The sequence below is a fragment of the Camarhynchus parvulus genome, chromosome 2 (genome assembly GCF_901933205.1).
Source record: "Camarhynchus parvulus chromosome 2, STF_HiC, whole genome shotgun sequence".
Lineage (NCBI taxonomy): Eukaryota > Metazoa > Chordata > Aves > Passeriformes > Thraupidae > Camarhynchus > Camarhynchus parvulus.
Window position 1 is genome coordinate 24,803,157 of NC_044572.1, and position 19,048 is coordinate 24,822,204.

A 19,048-nucleotide genomic window follows, 5' to 3' on the forward strand; every position below is an offset into this window, starting at 1 on the left:
TAAATGAGATAAATGGCAGCTGATGCAGCTTCAGACTTTAAAGCTCAGAGGAAAACCATTTCAAAAATCATAGAATGGTTTGAGTTAGAAGGAACCTTAAAGTTCATTTAATTCCAACCCCCTCTTCTGTTGTCAGGGACACCTTCCAGTAGAGTAGGTTACTTCAAGCCTCATCCACACTGGCCTTGAACAGTTCCAGGGATGAGGCATCTGACTGTAAAACTCCCTGAATGAATTTCACTGTACATTTTTTACATTTGTACATTTACTGTACCAAACTGTATTTTAGGAAAGGTTAGAAGAGAAGATTTTGAATACTGTTACAGCAAACCCACCATTGTTTCTTAGAATTTGTTTGCTGTATTCTTGATTTTTGTTGGATTTAAGGAAACCATGCTAATGTATTTTTAACTGAGCACATAATTCCTGAAGTATTTTCAGGAGAAATCGTTAACTCATTTCACTAAAAGTGTGTGCTGCAGAACTTTAGTTTCACATCACAGATTTGGTGCCTTCACTTTTTTTTTTTAGTACCAGTTATTTTCAAAGTGGAAATATTTTAATTAATTTTTATAATAATGTTTCTGGTTTCCACAGTTGATAAAAAATCAATAAGTTATTTCAAGAAGCATAGGTCTGCAGATCCTCTTTTAATACAAGCTGGACATATACAGAAGGCTGTGTATCAAGTGTGCTGTAAAATATTTAAATCATGGATTGCAGGAGATGTAGGAGTTGCTTCCAATTTCAGTGGAATGCTTTTCTTAACCATCACTACTGTAATTAATTTTCAATTTCTCAAGACACATAATTCTTTTAGATACTCTAAAATCCATTATAGAGTCAAATATTAATTATATTTTTAGCTCCATCCCTGTTCATTTTAACCACAACCACAAAGAATATTTCACGGCTGGTAATTCAACTAAATTGCATGTAACTCTTGAGTGTCAAGGGCAGTTCATGCCCTGCCTCTCTCCTTCTCCTTCCTTCTTTTTTGCAGACTTCAGAAAAAATCAGTAATGACCTAAAATTTAGTACAGTGATTGCTGTATCATAAATTTGCTGGGGTTTATTTTGAATTTGCTGCCTTTAATAATCTAGGGGAATATTATTATGATGTGGTTTAAAGGCTGTGAAATGCTCATTTGTCTCATATCCAAAATCATGACCAGCTTCTCAAATGTATTATTGCTGACAGAATGTATAGTTCTTTCTTATAATACTTCTGGCCCTTGAGATTAGCTAATGAAGTCTGAAATGCATGTGATTGATTTTGTTGAGCCAAAGTCATTTGAAATATATAATTAGCTACTTTGTTGAAGTGTGTGTATTATGGTTCAGTAATGGATTTTTTGGTCAGTGAATCACAGCCTTATGTTTCTTTCTCATATTTAAGCACTTCAGATTATGATATTTCTTGTATTTAAAGCTATTCTGTGAATAAATATCTAATTAATGCTTAGAGTTTTAATAACTGCCCCTGCTTTATGGTTTTCTAAGTTACTTTTATTCAGCTCTCTTTAAAATGTAACTTTAGAATTTATGGTTTATCTCAATTACCAGTTAAGTATAGTTATATGCATGGTATTGTTAAGATTATTTAATGTAAAATGACAGAAAGTTTGGTTTCATTTGTAAAAGTTGTAATTGCTGGAAACATAGTATCCCATTTTACAATTTACTGTTCTTTGTCTAGAACTGACATCACCTGTAGATTGAATGCTTCTAAAAACTTTTTTTCAGACATTTTGGATATGCCTCACTATAAAGCAATAAAGTTTAGTTCGAACATTACTAGTATATTTCTATTTTGGAAAACATTTGCTTTAAACTTTGTCATTGCTTGGAGACTTTTTTCATATGTCATTGAACAGCTTTGGGTATCATGGAGTAACTTCATTTTTAAATGTGATTCAAGCCTTGAAAATCACATCACTGTGAACTGTGGCTTTGGCATGTGAAAAAAAAACTAAATTAATAAGGCTTCATATTTTACATCCTACCTAATTTTGTTTGTCTGTATGAAAATATTACTGCATTACAGTCTAATGTGTCAAAAACCATTTCTAAATTATCAGGAGTTACAAGACTTTGGATGCATTATATGTTGTCTATTCTAAGTTTTCAGTGTAAAAGGTGATTGTATGAAGTATTTTGAGTCTTGTATTTTCCAAGGAAGGTGAATTACCAGGCAAAGGGCCAGAGGGAATCCAATATTTGCATCACTTTGTGTGGTTTCATAACTTTACACATTGAGCATCTCCCTCAAATGTTTACAAATGTGGTGCTCTCTCTACTATGTGTAAGTAATATACTCATGCATAATTTTGCTTAAAATGTTTTTTTTAAATAGAATTTTTTTTCCATATACAATTTTAATTTGTTTTTACATTAGAGGAAACAAACAAGTAGCAGATACGGGTTAAATCCTTTTTTTACTTCCTTTAGTAATTTCAAAAGTTCATTGTTACTCCCAGTTGAGTCTGAAAACATGACTGGTTTAGTCTTTGTAATACTTGGCTCTAAAATCAAAATTTAGAGGAAACAGGATCTGTGTGTGAGTCAGTATGCAGAACAGATGAAGTGTAGGGGCCATGAAGAAATATTCTTTTTCTTTCAGCCCAAGGTCTTTATCATTACTGAGAACTAATGTCGTATTTTGTAATAGTGGGATGTGAGTGCCAGACTGTGATCTGTTTAGATCAGGATTAAAATGCTGATGTTATTGCCTTGATTCTCTTCTAGTTTCTGCTGTATTTGCTGTTGGTGTTTCTAAGCTAAGACACTTTCTTGCAAATTATTTTCAGAGCACCTTATTTCAAATGGAGTTACATTATTTCAAATGGAGTTACTAATTTTCACCTTTCTTATCATTTTTGGAGTAATTAGTAGCTTGGATATTTTGGTGTTGTTGAAATAATCTCCAAATTGCAGTCCTTTCTGTAGTGCCTGACTTCATAGAATCTGAAAAATTATTTGTCACAGGAAGTAGGCTGTTGGGAAGTTGACTTACACATGGATGACAAATCCCAAGGTATTTTAACAGTGATAGGCAGTACAAACGAAAAGAGTTTTCATACATGGGGTAGAATGCACATTTCTGCCCACATTCAAATAATAAGTTAAATTCATCATTTGAGCCAAAAGTTGTGGGAACAAATAATTTACTATATCCAGTATCTCAGTGTCACCTAATTGTGCTTTTCAGCTCTACATAATACTTCTTTCATCTGTAATTACCTAATTATCTTTTTAGCCTTCTAAGAAAATAATTCTTCAGCTTGACATCTTTAAATTGTGCTTTTGTTCAGTAATTCACAGTGTGTTGGTACTGTGTAATGGGTGTTTATGATTAGTTCTGGAGATAAAAACATATCTAAATATGGTTGTGCTACTGTGCTGAAAAAAAAAAGGGGTTACAATCCTAACAAATTCTGAGTTCTAGTTGCTGAAAGCAAGACTGAGAAGCATTCTTGTAAGTCTCAACCATGAAAGAGGCACTTCCCTTGTGTTTTGTTAAGCCAAGGAAGTGTTCACCCAGTGTTCGTCAGTAGCTCACAGTGGAGAAAACGTTCCTTAGCAACAGAAGTTCATTAAATAAAAGACAGATTTAAATGCAGCTTAAAATTAAGGAAATAATGTCTGTCAGATTTTAAAATGTGGAAATAGATTCTGTTTTCTAAGACTGGAGGAATACAAATATAAAGCTCAGAAATGGAAGAGAACTTCTAAGTCAGAGTGGGGAGGAGTTACTCTCATGCATGTTCCTTTCACTATAAGCTGCCATAAGTGTGCCTGTGCTCTTACTGAGCACCCATGACAGCCTGGTCTTCTGTAGCCTTCTGGAAAATACATGGCTCTGAAGGGAATGGAAGTGATTATACTTTAATGAAACTTGGAGTGGTGTCTTGTCATGGTCCCTTCTGTTTTGCCCCTCCTGTCATGTGACCAGACCTGTCATGGTCTAATCGCTCCTACTCCTGCACACAGTGCCCTTGTGACAAATCTCATCCACAGAACACATTTGAAAACATCAAAACTATGCATCTTTGGAGAAAAAGGCTACCCTCTGTAGTAGAAATTGCTAAAACCCTAGAACTTCAGTAAACAGTAGAAGTAATATTTTTTCACTGTTGTTTTGTGTAGGTTTGTAATTGGACGAGAAAAACCCGGACAAGTGAGTGAGGTTGCGCAGCTGATCAGCCAAACTCTAGAGCAAGAACGCCGCCAGAGAGAGCTGCTGGAGCAGCATTACGCACAGTATGATGCAGATGATGATGAGGTATCAGACTGTCCAGTCTTTCACTGTTTGGTGTTTTTTCATGTTCTCTTTTCTATTCCTAATTCCTTCTTTTTACTTACCAATCAGAGGTCAACTTTTGTACCTTTCCATTACCTTTGCTGATGATTTTTATGGATTTTGATGATGCATCCTAAATGAAGAACAAATTTATAGAAAAACTTTTCATCATGGATTTAAAGTATTTGTTTTGTTCCAGAAGAGCAAATATCAAGTTGGTTGATGCTTCTGGAAGCATTCCTCTTCCTCGAAAGCCTACACCTTTCTGAAATAAGGGAGTAAAGCTTGTTTGATTGTGCACTGAAACATTAAAGTTTTGTGAAAATGTTTAAGTTTTGTGAAACCTGGTAAAAGTTGCCCTCGAACTTTTAGAGGGATTGAGGATGTTGGGCTTTTTTCCTAGAAGAATTGATATTCTTTTTAAGTCAGAGTGTTTTCTGAAATTCTAGGTAAGACCCCTCCTTCCACTCACTGTGATTTTGTTACTGTGTGAACAAATATTCCTCAGGATAGAGAATTAGCCTACCTTGTCTGAAGTGCATATTCATGCTTACAATTAGTGCCAATACAAAGGTTTTGAAAGTAACAACTCTGTGCAGTAAAATTTCCATAATTTCTTTCCATTCTCATAAAATTCGTAGTATGCCTAAATACCAAGATACTTGGAAAGAATACTTTGAGAGCTTTTTCAGACTACTGCTGTCTGTGTTGCTCCCTAAATAAGCTGCTGGGTTTTGTAACAAACTGCTTCCTTGTAGCTCAAGCATACTGCCATCATTTCACATCATCTTGAGTAATATTATTTGTAATGCTAGACTCCCTGTATTAGTGTGTTTTCATCCTGGGCCAGGTGTTTTTTGGGGTTTTTTTGTGTAAGGGAACAGTAGATAAGGGGAGATAGAGAATTCATGATATGCATTTAATTTAGGTTAGTTTTTGTTTTTAGAAAAAAAAATACTCTTGACATAAAATCAGGATATACTCAGATTTTGAAACATGCCATTCAAATAGCAGTATGTCAGAACAATCAGAAGTGTCCCAACAGACTAAGTAAATTCTGCCTAGCCCCCGTAATGCTTTCACATACTGTAAATTCCATATTAAGAAGAAAAATATTTCAATGTGACTTAGAATTAATTCTGTCACAGGAAAATATGTAACTCATATAAATTAAGAGCTGTACATATGTGCATACATATGTGTGCCTGTGGGAGACCATGAAGGATAGAAAAATCCATATCCTCTCTGCTCCCTCCTCAAACTACAGAAACATGCAAGTCTCCTAACTTCTCTTTAGTCTAGAATTAAATTCACGAGAGGTTTCTTGAAGGAACTCTCTTACAATCTCTTCAAAAACAAAATAGAACAACTAGGCTTTGGGAAAAGAGACTTCCACAACTCATCGCAGTGTGCTATAGATGTCAGGGTTCCAAGACTTTCAGTACCATTTTATGGCGAGCATAGTTTGATTGGTTTCATGCAGGCAAGAGAAGGGTGTCCTAAATGCCTGATGATCAAATCTTTCTCATTGTATACTTGCATGTAGAGGGGCGTGTGGCTGACCTGTGTGAGTGATTGATGCATTGCACCTTTTGTCTGTGGGACACATCCACCTGCAAAAAATCTCAAATGTTTGTGTTTCTTCCCTTCACGCACCACACCAGTGGTGTTACGCAAGATCTGGCAATAAAGAAAATTTTGTTAAACCCCTATTTATCAATACTGATCCTAGTAGTACTTCAGCCTTTAGTAGGGATTATTGCTGTGAGGGTGCTGATGGTGACACTGTCACACTGATGGCCATGCAAGCGTTTCCCAGTACAGTACTGAAAGAGGACAGGGTGAGTAGGTATGAGTAGGTATCAGATACTTTTTGTAATGTGTCTTGTCCTTGCAATTTGGTGGTTACAAACTCTTAAGTCCTGTTCACTGCATAAATTTTACACAAAAGATACTAAATAAACAAAGTGTTTTCTGTTGATAGTGCTTTGGATCATAGAGAGAAATTACAATTGGGCAAGTTTTTCCCAGATTTTTCCATAATTAAGAGAGTTAAAGGTATCTTTTCTGATTCTAGCACTACACTGAGGATGGTGACCATCTCTGTGACTATGACATGATTTTTGGCAATGGTCTTTGGAGTGCAGAGGAGAGTTTTGTGTTGCATATGAGGAAAGGAGGAAGAAAGGAAAAGACATCTGCCAGGGGAGATCCAGATGATCTCATCAGTTGTCTCTTTTGGAAGGAGAAGGAATTAGGCCTGAGGACAAATGCAGTGCTTAAAAACTACATTGGGAGCATTGAAGGTCATACCCATTTCCTACTTGATGCCATGTATATATTTGGGACGTGGGTGGTAAACATTTTCAGAATAAATGCTGGGGTTTAGTTACTAAGGTATGCAGTGTAGCATGTTCCCTTTCTTCATTATGAGACTTACCAGAAATAGATTTTATTGAATACCTGCAGTAATCTGAATATTACTCTTCTTTAGCCACCTGACTATGCTATCCAGGTCTACTCACATAGCTTGCACCATTCCCAGACAACTGGCACGATGTAAACTGTCATCTAATGCACATTAGCCACAGTTCAAAGATATTTTTGGTCACCACAAGCACTTCTGCTCCATTTACTGTCAAATACAAGCATTACTTCTTTGAGCATACCTTGCTCTGTGTGGACAAGTCTGGCTGGGTTTATGTTGCTGCCAGACACCACCGCCAGCCCTGCATTCTCTGGCTCTGGTAAGCAGAGCACCTTTTGGGCAAGACAATCTCAGTTTGCACTGGCTGAATGAATATCTACAAGTGTAAAAAAACCATTAGTACCCTTTTGAGTCTTTTTTATCAGAGGGAATAGTGACTCTGACTGCTTGGAGTTCAGGAGTATTTGGATTGCCAGTGTAAGGAGTTTGGCATTGGGGCAGCACAGAATTACACAGGTTGCTCAGTCTCAGAGCTGTCAAGCCATCCTGTTCATTTTCCTACACCGTTTAAAATATGGTACCATGGATCTCCAGGTACAGAGCTGCATAAATAAACAAGAAAATTATCTTGAGACTGCCAAATTCTGAGGCTGAAGCTGCTACAAGGACAGCAATGACATTTTAAGTTTTCCAGAGCAGGAAGTCAGTGATCTGTTTGAGTCCTGCAGTCATGGCACATGACTTGTGTTTGTTAGAGGTGGTTAAACCACAGGAAGAGAATGTGTGCCAGGCGTGTGCAAGTTCTGATGTTTTATCTTGCTGTGTCACCAGCTGGCTGGATTTCCTCTGTTTTGGAGCTTCTGAAAGTCTTCATAGCCCAAGGAGCCTGTGGGTATTCTAGAAGCATCCAAGTTATTTTAAAAAGCAGTATTCTGAGACAGTTTTGCTTTCTGCCAGCTACTGGGCAGTGGACTTGAGTTGGATACTAAATTTAGAGATGCAGTGTTTGCCCTACTACCTTCTCATTCCATTGCCTTGCGGGAATGTTGCCTGACAGCTGTTTGTTGGGCAAGATTTTCACTAATACATAGTGTTTCTAAGATACATATAATTTACTGTGTAAGTAATACTGAAAACTTGTCATTTACTATATAAATGCCCTGCATCCCTGAATTTCAGAATCTCCTGTTACCATGGGCTGCAGGTCCCACAGGGTTGCAGGATGCTTTCGGATGCTCCTTCATTTAAGTTTTTGCATGGAAACATAAGGCCCTTGTGCAGAACCGATGAACATGAAAATAAAATGGATGTTCATAGTGGAGTCCATGCAAAGACCAGCAGGATAAGTGTGCATCAGCTCACAATTTGTTGTTAAGCTCCCACAAGCCAAGCACTTGAGCCAGGAGTATCAGCTATTTCTCAAGTGTTACATACAATAGGCAGCACTGGCATTTCCTAGTGAGTCTGTGCTAATCCCAGTGAAGCTGGGAGAGCATGTTGCCTCTAGATAGCCTGCTGCAGAGTTTGCCCATCACCAGTTTGTCTAGCTTCCCAAAATCCCACATCCTTTTAATTTGTAGCATCCTGTCAGAAAATAAAACTCAAAGACTTTGAAGTAGGCACTGTCTTTGTATTTCCTACTTAGTATGCTAAGTATGACCTGAATCTGTGTCCTTGACTGAAACCTTTTGAATTCTCTGTATTAACATAGTGTTCTGTGCATATGAGTCAAATACTGACATTTCTTGGAATTGTGATTTGGACTTGGTATTATCTTCTTCATGTTCTACAGCAAACGACAAAAGTCAGATAAAGCAGATGACCTGTTCCCCAGAAGGCTGCATGGGTTGATGCAAAATGTGAAATTAATAATATATTGCAGGATTCTGTTCACTCTGTGGCCACAGACAAGTAGTTTAATGCAAGTGATGTTTTATAATATCACTAACAGTCAAACTAATATTTTGTTCATTTTAAATTCTCATTCATTAGGACATGCTTGAGAGCAAAGCAACATTTAAAACCATTGAAGAAAATCTTGACACATGCAAAAAAAAAAGTGGCAGTGCACTTGAATGTCTTAACACCCAAAGAGTACATTTTTTTAACCAAATCTTTCAGAGAGTACATTTTTTCCAACATCATTAATATGATGCATTCCTGTAAAAGCAATGATTAATACTATGCCATTATGTTTTTCTTCACTCTTTTGAAAAAATTAAATATAAAGCCATCAAAGAAAAAATCAGATGAAGAGATGGGCTTGAGTTATTTTTATAGTTCTTCAAATGGTGTTCCCTGATTGTGGGAGAGTTTCAGCAGGAACAAAAGGTGTAGCTTGATGCAGCCTTTGTTATGGTGATTTGGGGAAGGTCTGTCTGCATTATCCTGGCTGGTGCTGCAGCTCCTTCTTTATGGTTGGGAGTGTTAGGCACATTTCAGAAATTTACTGTTAAGGCAGTTAAACAATGCAGGTAACACATTTTCCCTTTAGAACTGGAAAATTGCAGCTCATGTTGATAATTTCATGCTATTAGCTGTGATTGCATATGGCAAAATGGAATGGCTAATATCAGAAGCTATTGCTTTGGATGGGACGAGCTTAAGCCCTCAGTGCTACTGAAGTGAGAAACAGGGTTTTACATGGATGAATTCTGCTCACCAACACAGAATGAAGGGTCTAAGATTTTACTTTAAGAGATTGTAAGTTTTCATTGGCTGTGGAGTTAAAAATATTATTGCTATTGCTGGATAAGGAAACAAAATGTATTGCAGGGAACTTTGGGGAGTTACAATGACAACTCTTGCCTCATAGAGCTTTGTTATTTGAAGTAAGACAGCTTTTTTATAAGGAGCCTTGCTGCTCCTTATAAAATAGTGAATTTCACATTCTAGCTAAGTGGCACAGTGTGTGAACAACTACTGTCGGATAGTTTCATGTGCAACAAAAGTCAGCAGAGAGAATTCTTTCAGGGAAAGTATGTTTCATGTAGTTTATGATGTATATTTCCTCAGCGTACACATTGATTCTTTTGAACCTGTAATTTGTTTTTCATGTGACTGTAAGATGAAATCCCTTTATTTTGAAGACAAAAGCTAAAGTTCCATTTATTTCTGTGTTCTGTAATGTGTTCTTGTCATCCTGGTGTCTTGTTTACTTGAGCTGTGCTTTGCTTTGACAGCTACTTTTTTCATTAAATGAAGCAAAAATGACTGTGCTCATTGACACTCATTATGTACAATTTGAAGCAAGATTTTCCTTTGTGTTCATTTGTAGCTGCCTAATGTTCCTCTTCAAACACTCTGGCTCCTGAGGCCGGTAGAATATTGTCTGCTCTTGAATTTTTCAATAATTTACTCCTTCATGTATGTTCATTTTTCTTTTTTGTATCCAGTACTTCTTCTTAGCTTAAGTCTTTGGAGAAATCAGCTTTAACTAAATTCATCTGTTTTATTCCTTTGCCAAAATCGGTAAATGTAAATGGGATTTTGTATTAATGTATTTCTTTATAATGCACATGTAGCTGAGCCAGGTCTGTTTTGTTTTACATAAGCAGGGCATGAGTTTACTGGTTAATGATCCTGTTTCTGCCTCTTTGCATGCTTCAGAGATTTCCTTGCCACTGCTGATGGACCCACCAGGATTTCTTTTAATGCAGAAATTACCGTTGTGAATTACCTTATTTGTTTCAGGGATAATGACTGCAAAATGGAAAGTACATGGACTGTTAGTATTTTGTTCCCACAAAAATTAATTTCTCTGAAATCTCAGTGTGATTTTAAGAGTTAGTCTTTCTGCTTGTGGTTGCCCTGAGGGTGTGTGAAGGTGGCATTACATTCATTACATGAAAGAGTCAGTAGAGTCAGCAGCCAAATTTTCAGTTTAGACAGCTACTGCACATAGCCAGGGACAAGAAAATAGAAACTAAATAATAAAGAAGTTACTACAGATGTAGTGTAACAGAAGGGTTTTTGTGTGTGTGCATAAGATCTAGACATACAGAATGACAATTTCAGGTGTTGTTTTGTTTAGCTATAGTGTTTACATGCCTGAAAACTCCAGTGAGATGGACTATGTAGTCTTTATTTCTCTTAAATAAGGAAAGAAGAAGTAAAACCAGCTGTTAGCTTTTTTTAATAGAAGACTATTGAGATTCTTGGGCATATATGCTTAGTAGGCATGAAGAATATAAAATAAATGGTTACTGTTTATTTCATTGAAATATGTTACTATTTATAGTGGCAGCAGTAACTCACCAAAAAAGTGCCTTGCTTTACAGTGACTATTTTAAAGTATGGTTGTGCATGTTGGTGACTTACTTGCTTTTTAGTAGTTCTTTCAACATAAAATTTTGCTAAACTATTTTATGCTTATTTTATGCTTTCTGTGTGTTTTGGCTTTGTTTTTTAAAACTTCAGTGGTTTAAAAAAAGAGGAATGTAGGTTTTTCATGATCTTTAAAGGTTCCTTTTAACCCAAACCATTCTATGATTCTATGTGCTGTCTGTGTGTCCTGTCCACCTAGAGTCAACATCGTGCATGCACTACTTTTTAGCTTAGAGAGATTCACATAAGCCTAAACAACAGCTGAGAAACTGAATTAAGGTTGGAAGCTGAGGTTTAAATTGTTGTTCAAACATCTGAGTTCTTACCACTTGTTTTGGAAAGTCCTTCTGTCAGAAAATTGTACTACTAGATAATTTTAGCACTATGGGGAATGTACTTCTGATAATAGTATTATGTTTCTTCATCTCAGGAACGGGAAGCTCATGAAGAAAAACTTTAAATAGTTTTGTCAAAATTTTGGTGGTGTTACTGTAGAAACATGAAAAAGACTTCACTGGTCCCCCCGCCCTTCCTTTTCCATGTATTTATTTAGTCCCAAGCCTTATAAATCCAGATGTGGTCCTGAGGGAAGTGTTTGCTTTATAATGTGTTGCATAGTCATCTGCAAGCCAGCAGGCTGTTTGTGATCCGTGCACTCTGTACTTCCAGAGGGAGCCCTGCAGGAGCAAGGTGGTACCATTCACCTTAGGACTGGGGAGAGATGAGCACAGACATGCGTGCAAAAGACTGAGTAGGCAGCTTGGGGTTCAATACGTCAACCTTTTCTTTTCAGTATTGTTGTTTTGTTTTATTTTGTTTGTTTTTGAGATGCTGACTGCAGGTTACGATTTTTCAAAATTCTGTTTTGTCAGCAAATTGTTTGCACCTCATGGTTTACCTACACAAGACACACACACAGTTATTGTTCCAAACTAGTTCAAAGCAGCTCCTTATTCGGGTGAAAATTGAGTAAACTCTGGCTTCAGACTCTGAACTTGTCTCTGACACTTGGTTTCTTTTTCCTACTGTTGTCTTTCTGCGTGGGTGTGACTTTTCTATCGTTAATTTGTTTATAAAGAACAAACCAATGAATTTTCAAATTCAGCATGGAATATCACTGGAGAATTACTTCATCCAGATGACTTTACTAACGGCTAATCAAGATCCTGTTGGTTGTATTCTGCTTTTTTTTCTGTTTGGAAAAGATTCATTGTTAAATCTGAAATAAATTTGGAGAGTTCTTTCAATGGAAAAGAGGTCTCACTTGGAAAAGGATGAAACCATCAAAATACAGAGCCAGTAATGCTTGAGAGCTGAGTTATTAGTGCTTAAGACACTGTTCTCTTCTGTCTTAAAGTACTGAAATACTGCTGTGGAGTTATATTTTGTCTGGTAGAATTCATCAGTACTGGGGTTATAGCTAAAGACAAAGATAACCTTTTTTGTATGCAGAATGCTGTGATTGCACAGTATCTTAGTTACTCTTTGAATAGTCTCTGCATAATAAGAGGATAACTGGAATTTCTTAAATGCTATAAAATTAAGACAGGGGAATATGCTACAGATGAAGAAGATGAAGACATGGGACCTGTCCTTCCAGGAGGTGACATGGCCATTGAAGTGTTCGATCTCCCTGAAAATGATGACATGTTCTCCCCCAGTGATGTGGACACCAGCAAACTTGCTCACAAATTCAAAGAAGTAAGTTATACATCAGAAAATACTCCTGAAATACATCACTGAACCAGATTTCTAGTTATCTCAGTGCTTGGGTTTTTTCTCTCGAAAACTGGAGTGGTTTTAGCTTTTTGTATGTTTAGTACTTTGAAATTACTCAAAAATTTCTCCTTGAAAGAAGTAGAACTGGCTTTTGGAGATATTTTGGCATCAGTTTTCAGGTGACTGTTGTATTGATGAGGGCAGTTTATAAATTAACTTTTCAATACAGAAGTTACTCTGCCTCAGCACTTAGTTTGACCACATAGACAAAGTGCAAGTTCATTCATCACTAGCAGTGTGCTGGGGTTTGGGGTTGGTTTTTTTTTTGGCTTAGTTTGCTTTGTTTTGCTTTGGTTTTTTAAGATTCCAGTAAAAGGTGATTGGGAAAACCAAACAAGTGTTAAATTTCAGTGAAGAGAGACATGTGAAACTCATCCTATGCCATTCCACAGTAACTCATCAGTGTACAGCCATGTCATGTGTTTGGCCATGTGTTTAGAAAGATGCCCATATGGGGGAAGCAGCCATACTTCAAGATGGTAATTTACCAAAGTTTTACCAAAACTATGCCAAGTTTATGGTTAGGGAGTGTAGCATCCACCTGTACTAACAGTGGTGTTCACTGTGGTCATTGAATTTATATAATTTCACATACCAAAATATGAAGGGACATTTCTTCTGTATTTTAGGCTGTGTGCTTTTGATGTTGCTTCTTTTTAGACTTTCCTGAATTCTCGTGCAAATAAAGATATGAAACAATATCAGGATATACCTGAGCTTACAGTAATGGGCTGAGTGATGGCAGTAAAGAACTTTTTTTTAAGCACAGGAAGATGGAAGGGTTGAAAGTAGCCAGAACCTCATAGGAGATATAAACAGCAGAACCTGGGCCCAGATAGGAGTATTAAAATACCAGAACTCCTCTTTTCACCTTCTCCACTTATCCTCTTGCCTTCATTCAAACCAGATATTTCATCTTGTATAAATACATTCTTACTACCCTCTAGTGAGAGTCATGTGGGGAAAGTGATCAATCAATGAGCAGCCAGTCTTTCCCTTTTCTGCTGAGAGCCCTCGCAGCCATTGGGTGCCTACTGTTATTCATTGATGGCTCCTGAAAGTTTTTTACATTACTTAAATTATGATTTTCTCACTCCATATTTTGAGTTTCATGCTCTTACACAAATTAGCAGAACATTTTACTTCATTTTCTAATACTTTGCATCATACATAGAATACAGTCTCAAAGTGGTGGGAAGATGCTACCATTCTCCATGTGCCAGTGAGTTTTCCAAGGCTGTGCAAAACACAGACGCAGTGATGGGCAAGAAACTCACCTTGGAATAAACCACCTTTAAATCTGTGCTTGAATACAGTTTCCATAAACTCAGGCTGTTGCCATACTGGGGTTTGTCCAGACTGATTTGAAGTTATTTGCAGACCTATCTTCCGTAATGGCCTTAAAATGCTGTTTTAGAGCCCAGATGAAGGTACTTTGGGATCCTTGAGTGTAAGTGTAGATGAGAGCCTGAGAAGAAAACATGAAATGCTCCTGCCTCAGAGTGTGCTCTTTCGGCAGCCCACGCAGTAGTGCTGTCTGAGCACACCACTTTTGTGTCACGGATTGTCTTTAAGAGTACACAGCTGCGTTTTGTTGGCTGAGGCCGAGTGAATGCATGTATTTTTCTTGGTATTTGCCCTGAATTCTTTCAACACTGGAGGACTTGTTCATGATCACACTGCACAAGCCCACACAGTGTTTTCTGGAATTGTATTTAAAGAATAACTGTTCTTTCTTGTTCTTACTCCAGAGATTAATGAAAGTATTAAGCAAATGGGTAGGACATAATCTTTAAGCATAATAGTTTGACCTAATTAGTTGAATTCAGTGTTTGCAACAAAAATCATGTTCCCATACTCTTGAGAGCACTCTTTTTAAAAATGCCTTGCTTTTGGAATGAAAGTCAGAAGAGAGATGGGCATTCCTGGGTGAATCACGGTAGTTTTGAAAGTCTTGTTTTCCTGGCTGTAAAGCAGGAAAAATAGAACTGATTTTTCTTAACTGCTTTGAGAGAAAGAGCTAGAAACTTTATTTTAGCTGTGATGATGGAAGAGAGACAAGATCTGTGGGGAGAAGGGACATTTATGTAAGAATTCATTATTCCATATTTTAATTAAATATATGAAGAATGGATGATCATTATATGCAAAAATATATAATGACTGCGTAAAAATTGTCATGGTGATTATTAGACTCTGTTGCATACTTTCCTTCCCAGTGTACTCCTGGTATTTTAACATTTTCTAGACTTTTCATCCCATTCTACCTTTTGCAGTCTTGATGAATTCAGTCCATTTTCTCTCTAAAAGTTACCTTTTATAGCAAGTTTTATTGTTTTGTAAAAAATTAATCAGCTTTTCAAGACATACTTGAATAGGAAATGTGCCAAATATTACTCAAAATGTCTTTGTTAAAGCGAAGCCTTCACAATTTTTTATTGACTTAAAAGCCAAAAAAAAAAAAAAAAAAAAATAGTATTTGCCAAGAATTTGTCTGGCATTAAATAGAACATGGAATAAAGATTTCTGGTCCCCTGTTAGTAAACTTGCTTAAAAAAATTTAGCTATGGAGTCCAGATTTTCTTGCCAAATAGTTGACCTTGCCTGTTGTTTAGTCTAACCTATAAATGTGTTAGCATTTCTCATCTATTCTACAACCATAATTAGTTAAAAAAAAAGGCGTATATCCAGCTACATATTTTTCTGTTAAACAGAAAAGTGTCTTCTTTCTTCTGCCTCAGTGGGATCTGCTGTACCATGTACTGATTCAATGATCTGACTGGGTACTCAGTATTCATTTTTTTAAACTTAATAACAGAAAGCACAAAAATAACTGTTAAAAACCATCTGTACCTGAGCAGATTGTCATTTATGCAACAATTTGGAGTTTATTTGTATGTAATAATAAGGTCTTTAAGTGCTCCGTATGGATTTGTGGGTTTCAGAAGAGATGGGAGTGAACTGTCAGCAGGCAGCCTAAGGCTTTGAGTCTTGGCTTTTTGATGCCATTATTAAGTCTGAAAAGGGGAAAAATCTAGCTCATCCATTATTCCCCTGATTTTATCTCACCCCAGGACAGTGTAGCAGAACTAAGCAAAGGTTAGGCATTTTATAAACACCATGATATTTTGAGATGGTTCTTTAATAATTTTTCACTATTAACAGGAGTGCAATGGGGAGAAAAACCAGTTCTCAATCTCTGAAAATTGTAATGACTGAGCTCAAAAATTGCAAGTAACCTCTTGCAAATGCTAATTGAAGTATCTCCTTTTTTCCCTCTAATATGTATATAAAAAGGTGTATGTCCTTCTCAGCTTCCTTGCCTACTAGGTGCAGTAGCTTTACTGGCAACTTCTTGCCATTAGACCAGCTCTAGGGCTTCCAAGTGCCCTGTTCCCAGCTGCACTGGCACCTCTCCATCCTGGAGCAGTAGCCCTGCTCCCCTGTGGCACTTGCGCAGGAGCCCCATGATCCCAGGGTTACCTGTGTCTCTGCAAGCTGCTGCAGTCAGTTCATTTCATTCGAAATGGAATCTTATATCTGCTCTCACTGAGCACAGGAAGAGTTGTAACACTTTCCAGTGCAAAGTCAAAATGTGAGCATAAGTAACAGATTGTGGGGATTAGAAGTTCTTACAGTCTCCTCTGGAAACCGTGACCAAGAAATGAATGTTTGAAAGAAGATTCCTAAATGGTGAATGGGTGTCTCCTTTATTCTGTCCAGCATAAATTGAGGAATTCTCCACCTTACAGGACTAGGTTTATTCAGTAGATAAATTGAGGCTGATTTGCAAACCAGACTGTATCTGAGAGTGTGCATTTCCTGTGCCACAAGAAGGAACATTCAAGAGACTTCATGAAAAGGGAATTTCTAAATTGGCTTAGAATTTTTCAGATACTGGTACTGGTCAGCTCAGTGATAGCTCCTGTTACTTTGAAAATTATTCCCCTCTCCCAGAAGAACTTCTAACTAATTTAAATTGATTAATTTGCACATTTTCTTACTAACAGCTAATTCTTCAAGAATGTAGCCATTACTTCACCAGAGATGTTAGTTTCTGGTTCAGTACAACAACCTCATATACTCTATTAGCTCACATAAACTATTCCCAAAAGCTCATGTTTGTCTTGTAAGAGAAGTAACCTGCATGTAAAACATGCTTTTCTGTAGCTATTCCTCCTATTCATAAATAATGGACGATGCCTTATCTCCAGTGCAGTGCTGGCTCAGGCTGTAATTCACTTTTTGACCTTGCCCACAGCTCCATACCCAACATACTGGAGTCAGTGATTCAGTGTGAGGTTTTGGGGCCTGTCAGTAGTTTGTCCATGCTGCCTGCTTTAAACATTATAGCAGCAGGGACTGGGGTGCAGTATTGGACGAGTATTGGATACGTGTGCGTGATCTTATCCACTTGGATTAGGGTTGTGCTGTTGGAGCTGTGGTTCAGTTTGTACTTCAGAGCGTTCCTGGAACCTGTGAATAGCAGACCTTTGTGGTAAAACTAAAGGTGTTTCAGGACATTGCCTAACACACTCAGAGTAGTAGACTGTAGTAGGCTGTTCACTCCACAGAACAGACTAATGTAGGTTGGAACAGAAGAAATCCCACAGCAGGTGTGCAGGTGGGAGCCAGGTCCTCCACACCAACCCTTTCCCTGCACAGATCCCCTGTTGTTGTGGCTGCTTGGTGATGTAACTACAACCTTTAGCACACTGCCTGGCTGTTAATCTGCTTGCAATCGCTTTGTTGCTTGAATGCTGTTGCTGTTATTTACAGTTTCCCTGTGTAACTGCCCTCAACTGAGATTAGCTGGCTTGTGCAGAGTAACTCCAGCTATTGGTGAAAGATAGCATCAGTTTACCTTTCTTCTTGCATGAAATAAATGTTTGGAATCTTCCCTCAAGGTTTTCCTGACTTCTTGAGATGTTAAATCACTTATTTCCATATTTGCTTATTTGTAATGTGCCTGCTTTAATCAGTGCAGTGGGACTTTAAGCGCTGGGATATATTTCACATTCACATCAGGGGAGAGCAAAGCCCAGCAGGATAACATCTAATTTTTTTAAACATAAGACATTTGGTTTTGCTAAACAGATTGGATGTTCTGATTTGAAATTATGAGTGGTTAGACGGCATCCTATCTTTAATTAGGTTGCACAGACTGAGTCATTTTGCAAGCTAGACATTTTAATTTACAATCTACTGCACTGCAGCACTCTTCAGGGCCTTCTGCTATGTAATAAGGTATTCAACTTGCAGCACAGGCTTTAAAAATACCGGAGTACTCTCTGTGACTTCACTTGTTTATTTTATGTTTTAAATTCTAGTTGCAAATCAAACATGCAGTTACAGAAGCTGAAATTCAGAAGCTGAAGACAAAGGTAAGAATCAATATATGGTTAATGCATAATGTTTTTTTCTTCATGCAAAATCAGATCTGAAGATGTATCTTTATGTGGGTGGAGAAGTCACCATCCTTATTAAAGGCTGATTAAGAATCACAGTGGCTCAGCTAAATCTTGTCTTGGTGTATGTTCTTTATTCCAAGTTTCAAGTAAAATCTTAAGTGCTGCTATTAAAAGAAAGTGCCAACTTCTGTAGCTTCAATTAAACATATGTTTTAAGGGGTATCATAATAACTAAATGGCAGATTGCTAGTTTTAAAATTCTCATGCATTTTTTCAGGTTTTAAAATTATATTTGGATTGAATGTTCAAGTTGAAGTTAGTAGATTTTTATTTACAAGTGATGTTAAAGTATCCCTGCGCTACTTTTCAATAATGACATTTTTTAAAAACCTGATTTGTTCAAAGGAATTTAATAGAAATTATTTTTATATACAGAAGAAAAAGTATTGTTTCATATTTTTGCAGATACCTTTAAAAGACAGTCTAGGAAGGAAAAATAGGATCAGTTTAAAAGAAAACATTATCTCACAATCAGCTGCTAGTTAATAAATTAAATTTGCTATAGCCATAAAAAGGAATTTGTTTTTTTTGTACTAGGGTAACCTTTATGGGACCCTAACTGATTATTCAGTAGTTCAGCAATACTAGGTTTTATAATGACATCCTTCTCTTTGAGTCTGAGTATATTATAAAGGAAATAAAAATAAGAAAAAGAGAAAATTGTACTTCAAGAAAAGATTTTAGATTATTATTTCTTTTCAGCAGCATTTGCACTCACTATTATTTTGTATTTTGCATAGC

The 19,048-nt window shown here is 36.9% G+C and overlaps 1 protein-coding gene across 6 annotated transcripts in view; it reads left to right on the forward strand.

Moving 5' to 3' along the window:
* Positions 1-19,048, forward strand: part of PPP1R9A (protein phosphatase 1 regulatory subunit 9A) — a 130,392-nt gene that overhangs the window by 83,021 nt on the left and 28,323 nt on the right. For all 6 annotated transcript variants that reach the window (XM_030967361.1, XM_030967349.1, XM_030967369.1 and 3 more), the window contains exons 6-8: positions 4,150-4,285; positions 12,603-12,758; positions 18,167-18,220. In XM_030967361.1, the coding sequence (XP_030823221.1) occupies positions 4,150-4,285; positions 12,603-12,758; positions 18,167-18,220 (346 nt within the window). The remainder of the gene's footprint in view (positions 1-4,149; positions 4,286-12,602; positions 12,759-18,166; positions 18,221-19,048) is intronic.